Raw genomic sequence first — 12,775 nt, 5'->3', positions numbered from 1 at the left:
TACTAGCTGGTGGAAGTGCAAATTTGTACAACTGACTTGGAAAACTATTTGACCTTACCTACTAAAACTAAATGTGCCTGTCTGCAACCCACTGCTAACTATATACCCAAGGAAAATACATACAGATACCTTTCAAATGTAACTTATAAGAATGTTCATAGCAGCTTTATTCATACTAGCTAATAACTGGAAGAAACCCAAATGCCTGTCAGTAGGAGAATGAACAAACTGTCCATACAATGGAACATTACACATCGATTTAAAAAAAAGGAACTACCTGTATGCAGAAAAACTTGGCTAAATTTTAGACCTTGTTTTGAATGAAAGAAACCACAGAAGGATACATAGTGTATGTACACATAAGAGAACATGCTTTTTTTTTTTAAAGATTTATTTCTCCCCACCCCCATTTTTTGCACTTGCTGTCTGCTCTCTGTGCTCATCTTTTTTTTAGGAGGTACCAGGAACCAAACCTGGGACCTCTCATGTGGGAGGAGGTACCCAATGGCTTAAGCCACCTCCACTTCCTGCTCATTGGGTCTCTCATTGTTTTTCTTTGAGTCTTTTCATTGCATCTTCTTGTTGCATGTCCTGTTGCATCATCTCGCCATACTAGCCCATTATGTCAGCTTGCTGTCTAGCTCATCTTCTTTAGGAGGCACCAGGAACAGAACCCGGGACCTTCCATTTGGTAGGTGGGTGACCAAACTGCTTGAGGCACATCTGCTTCTCAGAGGACATGCTTTTTTATTCCATTTTTATGATGGTCAAGAACAGGCAAAGCCTGTTCTATGGTGACAGAAATCACAACAATGGTTACCTCTGAGATTGGGGTTGAATTGTCCAGGGAAACCAGCTAGGGTATTAGAAATATTGAAAATGTTTTATATCTGAGCTAAGTGGTAGTTACATAGATACATATATAAATATATACATATAATAAAAATTAAGATTCTATATAACACTAGTATACTTTATACATTTTATGTATTTTATACCTTAGTAAAAAAGTAGACAAATAAAGTTACATATGTTGTATACAGTGTATGTAGGATCGACTGAATAAATAAAACACTTATCCATAAACCTTTATGGGATAACCCAAAAAAAAAAAAGCCAAAAATATATCCTGGAAGGATTTTGTAACTCTCAGAAAATATTAACTCACTGGCATTTTGCTGATTTGTTTTTATGTGTTTGCTCTCTTTACAGCCCCTGACTTTTTTGAGCCTGGGAAATGCTTACCTTGCTCTGAAGAATATCAGTGGGGCACTTGAAGCCTTTAGACAGGCTTTGAAATTAACTACCAAATGCCCAGAGTGTGAAAGCAACCTGAAATTGATCCGCTGTATGCAGTTTTATCCTTTTCTATACAACATCACCTCATCTGTTTGCAGTGGTAAGCAGCTGTTAAATGCTAACAAAATAGTGAGCTCAACCAGGGTTCCTATGACCCTGATCAACAGAACATAGAAAATGGCTTTCCTGATTTTCCCAAGGATTTTTACATAACTAACATAATTCTAGATGCATAGGAAGAAGTTAATTCATTACTTACAATCGATGCCTTAAGTATGCCTTAAGGTTTCATTCTCTCCCCAAGTCTGGTTGACAAACTCTGATTAAGATGTATTCAACTGTTATTTATAGATCATGAGATTTTTTTTTTTCCTTTCCCCCAAATCTCTGGTGTTTTACAATGAATAATATTCTTGGCAAAGGATATTTTTTCTGTCCATGAAATCAAACTGCATAATGAGACTTGAGGCAGTTCTACATAGCCATTCACTGAACTGCCCATTGCCTATCCACAAGGGTGGTCCAGGCCTTCACTGTACCTTTAAAATAGTTACCTGACATTAATTAGTATCTCTGCCTTCCTCCACTTCTTCCTACAGCCATGGACACATATACCTGGGTAGAAAAATATTTTATTTGATTTAGTATCTAAAACTGTTGCAAATTTAACAATTACAACCATCTGTCTAAGAATCAAAGGATGTTTGGTTATTTACTTGTGTAACTTCCACTATGAGAAAAGAAATAGTGACTGACTCCCTGCCTAAAATTATGAGAGGTGCAGTTTGCATATTCATGGATCTTCAGGACTCAGCCATTGTGTAGAACACAGTTGGTGCTCCATTAATGTTCGAATTGGATAGCAAGCCCTCAGTACAGGTCCCTCACTTTGTATATTTAAAAAAAAGGAAGCCAGTTGGTTAAGTGACTACATGTAAAGTCATCAATGATAACTAGTAGATTTGGAAACTGAAACTTGTTTCCTAATTTACTTTACCAAAGTATGTTAGGATTTTAATGGGATGACAGGCAGTAGTTTTTAATATCAGGGACCAGTGTTTTTTTTTATGGAAAAAACAAAATCTTTCAGCAGTACAATTCCAGAGCTCAATTATGGATGAGTGTGGAACACAATCTGAACTAGAGTTCTTCCATGAATGCTGAAGGCCTAAGAAGATATTTTAGCAAGATAATATATTGGAGTGGTGAGTTCTTGAGTCATACAGATTCATCTTTAAGCCCCAGCTTGCTATTACTGTCTTGTCTGATCCCAATAAAGATACTTAAGTGTCTTCATCTGTAAAATGGAAGCCAATCATACCTATCTCACACAACTGTTTAGAAGATTAAATGCAATGCCCATTACATATCAAGTGTTGAATCCAAATACTCAAGTCTTTAAAGGTACAATATATGGGTCTTTATCTTCTTACTTAATCTTAGAAAAATATGTTGTGATCTTTTAGATTTGGTAGATTACCTGTTTAGCTTATAAACAGTATTTCACTTTTTTCAGTAAGCTGCTTATATTAATAATTCTCTTATTTTTTTCATTTACTGTCATCTCCCTCACCACTTTTGGCATTTATTTCTGTTACTGGCAAGGAGGGCTTTGTATGTATATGCTGACCCTTTTCTAAAAAGTCGTTTTCATAGCATTAGTTTCACATGCTTTTGCTTAGTATTTCAGTTTCTTAAAATTTATTCTTTTGTCATTCATATCAAGAGAGGAAATTGCCTTGTGTTGTATTTTTTCCCCAGAGCAAAACTTCAACTAGCCTAGGAAACTAATAACTTGGAACAGATCTTTCTCAGAGTAGTAGTATCTGTAACTCCAGATTATCACCAGAATATGATTGTATCTGATACAATAACAAAAGGAAATAATTTAACTTGGGAAAAGGGAATACTTTTTTAGGTCTTTCAGAGAAAGCTTATCACTTTCATAAATGAAAAACTTTTAGCCCTTTTTGCATTTAACTTGTTTACTAAGTTTTCAGGGTCTTTGCCAAATTTGCTAAAGTCACTGGAAGAAGTTATTACTGCTACTAGAACTCAAATTGTTCTGATAAAAGATCTTCCAACTGTCATCTGTCGTGGGCTCACGTCGTGAGTACATTTGAAGAACTGTAGCTAGAGATGAAGAGCCTCCCAAATGTCTTCCCAGTTCTCCCTGAAGTCACGGGAATGGTGCCTGTATGATCTTCACCTACTTACTTGAGCTGCAGAGAGCTCCAGGCACAGGTTTTAAAGAGAATTAAGGTGCTGTCCAATTGCGATCTCATTGCATCACAGCAGCCGCCTCCACTTTCATAAATGAGGAAACTGAGACTCAAAATGGTTACATTATCTTCCTCACGCCAAATTGGAGAATGCTGGTCATTTTGACTGCAAATCTCTCATTCCATCTCCCATCTCCCAGCTATCTGGCGTCCTGTCCCATACAAAGCTGAGTCATAATATGTCCCAACAGTTTTGGACCTATTTCAGTAAGCTCCTTCTTGAGAGATGTTAAAATATTATTTAAAAAGTGGCAGGTCTCTGTTCTTTAAGACTTAGGAAACTCATCCATGAAAATAAACCTTCTTTGAGACCTCAAAAAAAAAACTGTTCTGATAAGAATTAGAAAAGAATTGAACATCTGTCAACCCTTAAATAACTACTGATATCCCCTAATAGAAATGCATACTATAGCATTTTCTAGGTTTAAGAATTCAGTGATAGTACTTGTTGTTGAATTTTTTTTGACAGTGGTTTTGCGTAATCCTATCCATTCACAGTTGCCTTGCTGAGTTCCAGCTTTGAAACCTGGAACATTGAAAGAAGCAAAATACCTCTATAGAAACCACAGAGTTCTCTTTTGAAATATAAACAGTTGCATCTACTCCAGTTTTCTGTGAGCTTTAAAGCAACCTCTCGACAATGATTAGTGTGTCAGTTCCGTCACTGGAATCAGATGTTTCTGTTTGCCTTTTGCTTTCTTATTTTTGCAATCTTGAAATAAGTTTAATAAGTCATCTCATAATCTGTCATATTATCTATTTAAACTTTTTGTTATGACAGTATAAAATTTTTAAGACATTGACAGAGCTTGTTGATTCTTTTTCTTATAATAAAGAAATTAATGTTATAATTGGTTTTTATTAGACACGAATTTAAGCTGCCCTTCCTTCCTCCCCTTTCCCAGCCTAAACAATTCTCTTATAAAAGTCTGTTTGAAAAGTTACCAGTTTAACAGCTTTTCACAAAAGCTTTTCAAGATCAAAAAAAGTCATAGTCTTAGAAAATCTTTTAGAAATATTTTTTCTGACCACTGTTGTTAATCTTCCACAAATTATTTTCTGTTAATATTCACATTTAGTAACCATTTTTATAGCAACTTAATATGGTATAATGGCTTGGATAGTATGAGTGTAGTGGTAAAAATTGTAGGCAGTATGTTAACATCAGCAAGCATTTTATTGCCTATCATATATAATCATGGGATCTTTTACACAGATTTTTAGTTAATGTTGTTTGGTATGCCTGCCCAAGTAATATATTCTGTTATATTTGAATACTGATTTGTTCGACTTAAAAATACATAATCACTATGCTCACAAACTTTTCCTACTGGTAAAGACTTTATAGCTAAACATGTGTCTATTAAGGCACAATTATTTATCTAACAGTTTTTTCAAACTTCTAGTAACTTAGAAATCATTTTATTGACTGCTTTTTAGATATATAAGTTCTTATAAAAACTGGTTATCATCATCATCTCTCTCCTTTTAAGTAGCATTTAATCAATCCTCTTTTATAGGTAATTTTATATAACTATCACAATTTCAAGGATGCTGTGAAGGAAACATAATAGATTGAGTTTTTAATTGTCCACTCTCAAGTTGATTGTAAAAGAGAAGTTAGTGCTTCCAGCTTTGAGTAAACATTTTATTTTTGGCTATTTTGAAATATACAGTTTTTTTACATTTATAGGTTTGCTATTTTACAATTTGACATAAATAGAACTTAATTGATCGCTTTAACAATCTCATTGTTCAATGACAACAAATCAGACCCTTTTAAAAGTAAAATGGAATCTGATTTTTTTTAAAAAAATTATAATGCTTCTGAGTAAAAGCTATTTGAAAGGTCTTTGAAGTACTCAACACTAAATAAAAGGACTTTTTAATTGGGAAAAAAAAGGTGACAGAAAATGAAACTTCATGAAGCAATAGTGATTACTTCTTTAATACCAACAAAAAGTGGAAAATAATTTTTATAAATAAGCAGAATGATTAAATACTCCATTTGTAGAGGAATCCTGAAATACTCAAATAAAGCAATACAACATGATAGTGGATTTTTCAAGCATTTATTTCCCCAAAATATTTGCTAAATACATTAATCCTTTGGCTTCACTAGTTTTACATCTAGCCAAGATATTTTCTACACCTTAAGCAATATAGATTATTTTGTTATTATATCCCTGATATATATGGCTTGGCTTTATTTTTAATATTCTTTGTTTAATATTATTTTTCTTATAATAGAAAACAAGAAGACCAATGGTAGGTTATATTTATTTAACTTCATTTACATAAGTTACTTATAGGCATGCCACAAACAATGGCATTGATGTTTACTGAATATAATAAACATGAAATCTAGGATTTCTGAACCCTCGTCTCCTCTGATTTTCCTTTTTTTTTTTTTCCTGATATAAACATAGTCCCCTTTTTTCTTTTTTTCTTTTTCTTTTTATTAGAGCAGTTATAGGTTTACAGAAAAATCTTGCAGAAAGTACAGTGTTATCCTGGTCTTTTCTTAATTCACTGAGACACATTCCCATTTTAAAATATTGGCCTACATCTTTAGAAATTATGAATAAATGTTAAAGTCATAAATATTAAGAATAGTTACCTAGACTTTAATGTCTAGATATTCTTATAATTTTATACAAATTTCACTTTAATATGTACTTGAAAGCTTTTACCACAAAAGAAAAAATAGAAGTTTTCAAACCATGTATATGATTTTTAATACCTATTCCAGTGTGCAAATGAATTGATTGTCCTGTGTTGCCCCTACAATGCTTCTATATTTATAAAATCTATTTATATAAATCTTATCTCTCTTTATAACTTGTTTCATTGCCTATGGCTTTAGTCTGTGTTCCTCACACCAAATTTCTGTGAATTTATAACTTGCTGCTAAAGCAATTGTACATAGTTGAGATTTTGAAGGAAAAAAAAAGTCTTGTATTTTGCTGCCCTCTTGTGGACCACCCTGCATATACTACCTGCAATTAAAGACCTCATTTTGCTACATTCTTCATAAGAATTAGTGAAAATAATCTGCTTTAAAAAAAAGAAAAAAGAAGAAAAAAAGAAAGCCACAGACTTAAATATTCAGTTTTTTATAGCATTATTATGCTACCAGTTGGCTTATGTCCATTTAGTTCTGTAAGAAGAATTAAAACTTTGGTTACTTTACTGCAGGTTTCAAAATCCTGGAATATCCTGCAACAAAACCAAATGTTTCTTCACTTGAAAGGGTTTTAATTATTTGGTTCATAGGTAATTCCTTGACAAGTGTCTATGTGATAGAGGGAGGAATAGAAAAGTCCAATTTTATGAATCTAGAAGCAAAGTTTGTGATTCACTGAAGCCACAGAGTCAGGGGAATTGTTGAGACCAACATCTGAGTCCCCTGCCTTCCAAGTCCAGTGTGGTTCCCATACATAATGCTCTCAACAAGTCACAACTTCCTCGCTGCTGTAATTGAAATAATTCATATTTGTAAATCCTTGGGACATTTTATGAAAGTGATATTATTACTGCATTCTTTGTGCCTTCCCTCAAAAAAGATATACATTCCTACCCAGATGGTAGATTATGGGGCACTTTTAATGAACCCCAAAAGCACACCAAAATGGTCTCTCTCATTTAGCTTGTCACCTTGATCTCTTCTGAAATCTGCATCATTAGATTGCCACATAGTATCAAATTTTTCACACATTTTTATTAAAGTTAATATATCACACAAAACATTACATTAAAAAAATGTAAGAGGTTCCCATATAACCCACTCCGTACCCCCAAGTATCAGATTCTGATGACCAGTGTTTTTGTACTTCAGCCTCAGAAAGACTTTGAAGATAAACTAATATTATAGATTCTATATAATACATATTATGTATTAATATTGTTTTTTTTTTTAACAAATCACTTTTACTGATACATTTTAATAAAGCATGAATCCATCCAAAGCGTACCATCAGTGGTATTTGGTATAATCACATAGGTGTGCATTCATCACTTTGATTGTTATTAGAGCATTTTCACTATTCTATAATAATAAACAAAAAACAGATAGACAAAAAAGCACATCACTTCTCAATCTCGCTATGCTTCATCTTCCTTAGCTGCTATACTATTTCTGTCTCTCTAGATTATTTGTGTTTATATTTTGTAAAAAGAGTTTCATATAGGGAATATTACCTATATTCATATTTCATATGAAGCTTCCATTATGTTATACAGTCCCATGTTACTTTCTTTTTCATAGCACTTCTTTAATTTTTGGTTCAATTTATTCTGAGTCTTTAAAATTGCCCATCTCAAGTTATCAAAATTAAGACTAAGACTCACTAACATTGTGCAGATTTTTCTTCCAGGAACTGGGGCTGACAAGAGACCTAAAAACAACTGTTCTTCTTGCCATTTCCTAACCAACCAGCAGGTGACGCTTGTCAGCAAACCTTTCCAGGGAGTTGATTCTTGTAACTTCTGCTTTCCCATGTTTCTCATCTGACCAGAGCCCAGATTGAAAGCATGCTCTGCTGGTCGAATTCATTGAAGAGAAACCATGCCGCCCTCCACTGTCTCCTCCCTCATCCCTTATAACAGCTGACAAGGAGGAAGACGTCTGTTTCCCTCTCAGTCAGCTGAAGTGAACCAGGGGTTTTGTCCAGGATTAATGTCTTGAAAGTGGGGAATGGACCCTTCCTGGACGTCATGGGGGTTTAGTAACTCATGTTTATTGTTTCAGGTTCTTCTCTCTGTCTCTTGCCTTTGTTGATGTTACACAGCACTGTCCTGGTCTCCTGATCCCCAAAGCAGGTCTCTTGGACAGCTTTTGTCCCTTTTTCCATTGTTTTTGTGAGAGAGTTGAGCCTTCTTCATGGACCTCTGATATTGTTTTTTGTTGCATCATCATTTTTTTTTTGGTGCATTGTTTTGCCATGCAGGGGCCTGCACCTACCTGCATAGGCACGTGGGGGCTTGTACCCACTGTGCAGTTCTGGGATGCCTTTTTTCTTTTTTTGACCAGGAGATCCCAGGGATTGAACATGGGTCCTCCATATGGTAAATGGAAGCTCAATTGCTTGAGCCACAGCTGCTTCCCTTTTTTTTTTCAAGATTCATTTATTTTATTTATTCCCCCACCACCACCACCACCACCTGCACTCGCTGTCTGCTCTCTATATCCATTCGCTGCACATTCATCTGTGTCTGCTTGTCTTCTCTTCTGTCTTCTTTTTAGGAGGCACCGGGAACTGATCCTGGGACCTCTGATGTGGGAAAGAGGCACTCAATCGCTTAAACCACTTTAGCTCCCTGTTGGTTTTGTCCAGTGTGCAAAAATTTTTTTCTTTTGAGGAATGATCCTGTTGGCCCCTGCCTCCCTGCCTAAGATCTTTCCTCAATTCTCCATCCAGCCATGATAGCATGTTATTGTTATCCTGGCCAAATAATATTTAAGAAAAATTAAATTTGTTACTCTATAGAGTCTTCTGAAGCAACAGAATGATCTAATGTAAATTGTACTAGAGGGAAACAGTAGATGGTAAACATAATAAATACATAAATATGCTAGAAGATAAGAGCCATGGAAAAAAAATAGAGCAGGGGGATTGGAGTGAAATCTAAATGGGGTCATCAGGGTTGAGAAGGTAAAGACTTGAAGGAGGTAAGGGATTGAACGATACGAACATACATCATTAGAGCATTTCAGGCAGAGGATAGTCATCGCAAAGGCTCATGCAAGGAATAGCAAGAAGGTCAGCGTGGTTACGGTAGAATTACAGGGGATGAAAGCAGAGAAATGAATGGGTGGGCCACATCTTTAGTGCCTTGCAGACCATTCTAATAATTTGGGCTTTTGTTTTTTGGGGGTGTTTTTGTTTGTTTGTTTTTTTTGGTACTGAAGCCAGAGATTTAACCCAAGACCTCTAGTACTTAACCACTGAGCCACATTGGCCCCCCTAAATTGTTTTTTTGTCTCTTTGTTTGCTTGTTTGTTTCTGTTTTTAGGAAACACTGGGAGCCAAACCCGGGACCTCCCATGTGGGAAGCAGGTGCTCAACCACTTGAGCCACATCTGCTTCTGAATTTGGGTTTTTATTACTAAGAGAAAGCTATACAATTTGGAGGGTTTTGAGAAGAAGAGTAACATGGCATGATTACGTTTTAGCAGGGCTCTTCTGACTGTTCTGTTGAGAATAAATTATAGTGGCATAAGGGCAGAATCAGACGAATTAGGAGGCTGTTGCAAAAAAAAAACAAAACAGGTGATTGAAGATATTGACTTGGGCCAGTGGGGTTGGGGGAGGAAGATGAGAAGTGATATATTTAGGGTATATATTCACTGCTGACAAGACACTGCTAGAGGAGATGTGAGCAATGAAAGAGAGGTCAAGGGTGACTCCTGGGGCCTGAGAAACCTAGGTTAATAGTGGTGTTATTAAATGAGATAGTAAAGTCTGAGGAAGGAATAAGTTTAGGGAGAAAAATTAATTTTGGAAGTGTAAGTTTGAGTTGCCCATTAATGTTCAAGTGGAGATGTTAGTAGGTGGTCGAATATGAATGTCATAGTGTCAGGGATAGACCTAGGCTATAGATAATAATTTGTGAGCCATCGGTACATGAATTTTTTTTTAATAATGGGCCTGGTTAAAATTAGGGAGAGATGGAAAGGTAAAGAATTTTCTTTTTTGTCTGGGTTGTTTTTTTTTTAATTGAAGTAATGAAAATGCCCTAATAATGATTGAAGTGATGAATGCACAACTATGTTATTATACCAGATACTGTTGATTGTACACTTCGGATGAATTGTATGCTTTATTAATATGTATCAATAAAATCGATTTGTTAAAAAAAAAAAAGGTAGTTACTAGGGCATTCCAGCCAATCTGTACAAGTCTGAAAGAAAAAGAACAGTTAAGGAGTAGCCAGTGAGGTAGGAGGAGAACCAGGCAAGCGTTTTGTCCCAGAAGGGAAATGAGAGATTGCTGACTATTGCTGCATCACATGGATGTGTGCTGAGCAGTTGAGGTGGGCAAGGACAGAAAAAAAGCATTGGATTCAGTAACATGGAAATTGTTGGTAGTCTCTTTTTTTTTTTGTCTTTATTTTTTTAATGTTACATTCAAAAAATATGAGGTTCCCATATAAGCCCCCCCCCCCCCCCCCCCGTAGTCTCTTAAAGCTTATACGAATTGGGTTGTAATTGGGTTGTGGGGGAGAAGAGGAAGTGGAGATGGCAGTAAATATATGTAGATGTAGGTAGTTATGCGCAAGTCAAAATGCTTATCTTCATCCCACACTCCTGAAGTGGGGTCTGCAGTTAAGAAATAAGAAAACTTTGTTATTGAAATCCATAAGGCCCTGCTCAAAATTTTCTTTGGTAGATGGGTTTCAGTGGTGATGTTTAACCTTAAGTTATGTATCATACATACCACTCATAGCAATGGAAGGGATTTCCTAGTGCTTGCTCTTAGTACTTACATCTAAGTCCTATGAGATATTACTGAGCTGAAACCCTGATCACTTATAAAATAACTAGGACCTTGAATTCTCATTTGAAGATGCTGTTCTTATAATTCACTTAGTCTGAGAAATATAAAAGACCTCTATCAGCCTTGGCTTTGCATATCACTGCCACAAAGGGGGCTGGCGGGGAGGCAAGCCTGATATGCCCAACAAGTGCTTCTGACGACAGGCCCCTTCCCTCTATTCCTCTTTGTTTCCCTTTGTAGCTTGAGGAAGAGGACAAGAGTTAAGATCTTTAGGTTTTCCTACTATATTTTTTTTTCCTCAGCATCAGCAGTTGACCACCTACTTGCTGCAGGAGAAAGGACAGGCAAATGGTAAACTCCAGAGGTTGTAGGTAGCAAGGGAGCCTAAGCACCCCTTCCCAGTTTGTTTGTAGCCTTAGTGTAAGTATTAAAAATTGAAACGTAATCACTGGAAGAGTAGGTGGTTAAATCAAATATAGATCATAGAATTTAAGTTCACTGACCACATAATTTTAATATTTTGCCTTTTGCAAAGTTAATGGAAATTTTTCCAAACCTTAGTATATGATGATGCTATTGTAGAGTTTTCCTTATTACATACATCTTGCTTTGCTTTCCTCATTCCATGTGTTTGCTTGTGTTTTTTTCTCCAGCTTGTCCACAGAACTCCTCCTATACACACACAGACACAGACAAAAAAAATCTTAATCTTACCCATCCTTCAAGACACACTTTGCCATGTGCCTTCCCTGATACCGTAACTATAGATAATGTTGTAACCTGTAACCAGTCTCTTTGCCCAAGCCTCTTCTTCAGCAGCTGTGACTTGCCCTAATAGTTATTCGTGTGTGTCACAAAGCTCTCTGGATTTCTCTGGCTCCTAAGTGTGGGAACCAGTTCCTTTTTCTCTTCATACCCCAGCCCACTATGCTCCCACACCCTCCCCCCAATATTCAGTAGCCAGAATATACCTAAAAAGCAAATTGTCCAGTGGTATTTTGAGTTTGTACTACTCAGAATACCAGTAATAAAGAGTTATTACCTTGTAACCATCTCCTGGTTACCCAGAACACTTTATGTGTAACTACACACAATGTACATAGCTATAAAGATCTCCTTTTAGGGTATGCAACTCCCACCTTAGGAGGGAAAAGAGAAACACACAGCATAATTGATACCTGTATTTTCCCACCTCTGTGATTCCTACTCTTTAATGAAAGTTACAAACAAATGTCCTTTTGGCCCTTATTGAAAACTAACATCTGTGGTTAAATCAGCAAGTCTTAGAAAATCTGTTTGTTAGATTTGTTTCCCCAGCATTCTTACTTGAAGCAAAATTTCCCTAGGGTGAAGTAAACCAGAGATTAAAAATTAAAAACAAAACAAAAAAAAACTACAGTTATTAATTTCCTCTTTTTCTATATATGTTATTTCTGAGTGGAAAAAATTCCCTGTAGAAACTTCCAGTGGATGTTTAAATCCCCTTGTTTAGAAATCTAATCTGATCTTTTTACCTTTCTAGAGGAAATAGCTGCTAGGAGCTTAGATTCCAACATTAGTTTGTTTCATAGCCTACATGGCATGGTGTCTCAGCTGGTGCTTACTTTGCTTCCTGGGCTTTAATCGCTTAAGAGAATTCCTCATGGAAGACAAAGAGGCTAGATTTCCAGCTGGTTCTCCTTTCTCTGCTCTGAA

General features: G+C 35.8%; 1 protein-coding gene across 7 annotated transcripts in view; it reads left to right on the top strand.

The window, feature by feature from the left end:
* Positions 1 to 12,775, top strand: part of TTC17 (tetratricopeptide repeat domain 17) — a 176,289-nt gene that overhangs the window by 63,780 nt on the left and 99,734 nt on the right. For all 7 annotated transcript variants that reach the window (XM_058305505.2, XM_058305506.2, XM_004476260.5 and 4 more), the window contains one exon: positions 1,213 to 1,399. In XM_058305505.2, coding sequence (XP_058161488.1) covers positions 1,213 to 1,399 — 187 coding nt within the window. The remainder of the gene's footprint in view (positions 1 to 1,212; positions 1,400 to 12,775) is intronic.

Source organism: Dasypus novemcinctus, chromosome 10 (assembly GCF_030445035.2).
Source record: "Dasypus novemcinctus isolate mDasNov1 chromosome 10, mDasNov1.1.hap2, whole genome shotgun sequence".
Classification (NCBI taxonomy): Eukaryota; Metazoa; Chordata; class Mammalia; order Cingulata; family Dasypodidae; genus Dasypus; species Dasypus novemcinctus.
The sequence above is the reverse complement of the archived record's forward strand: the minus strand, read 5'-3'. Positions and strand labels throughout refer to the sequence as shown.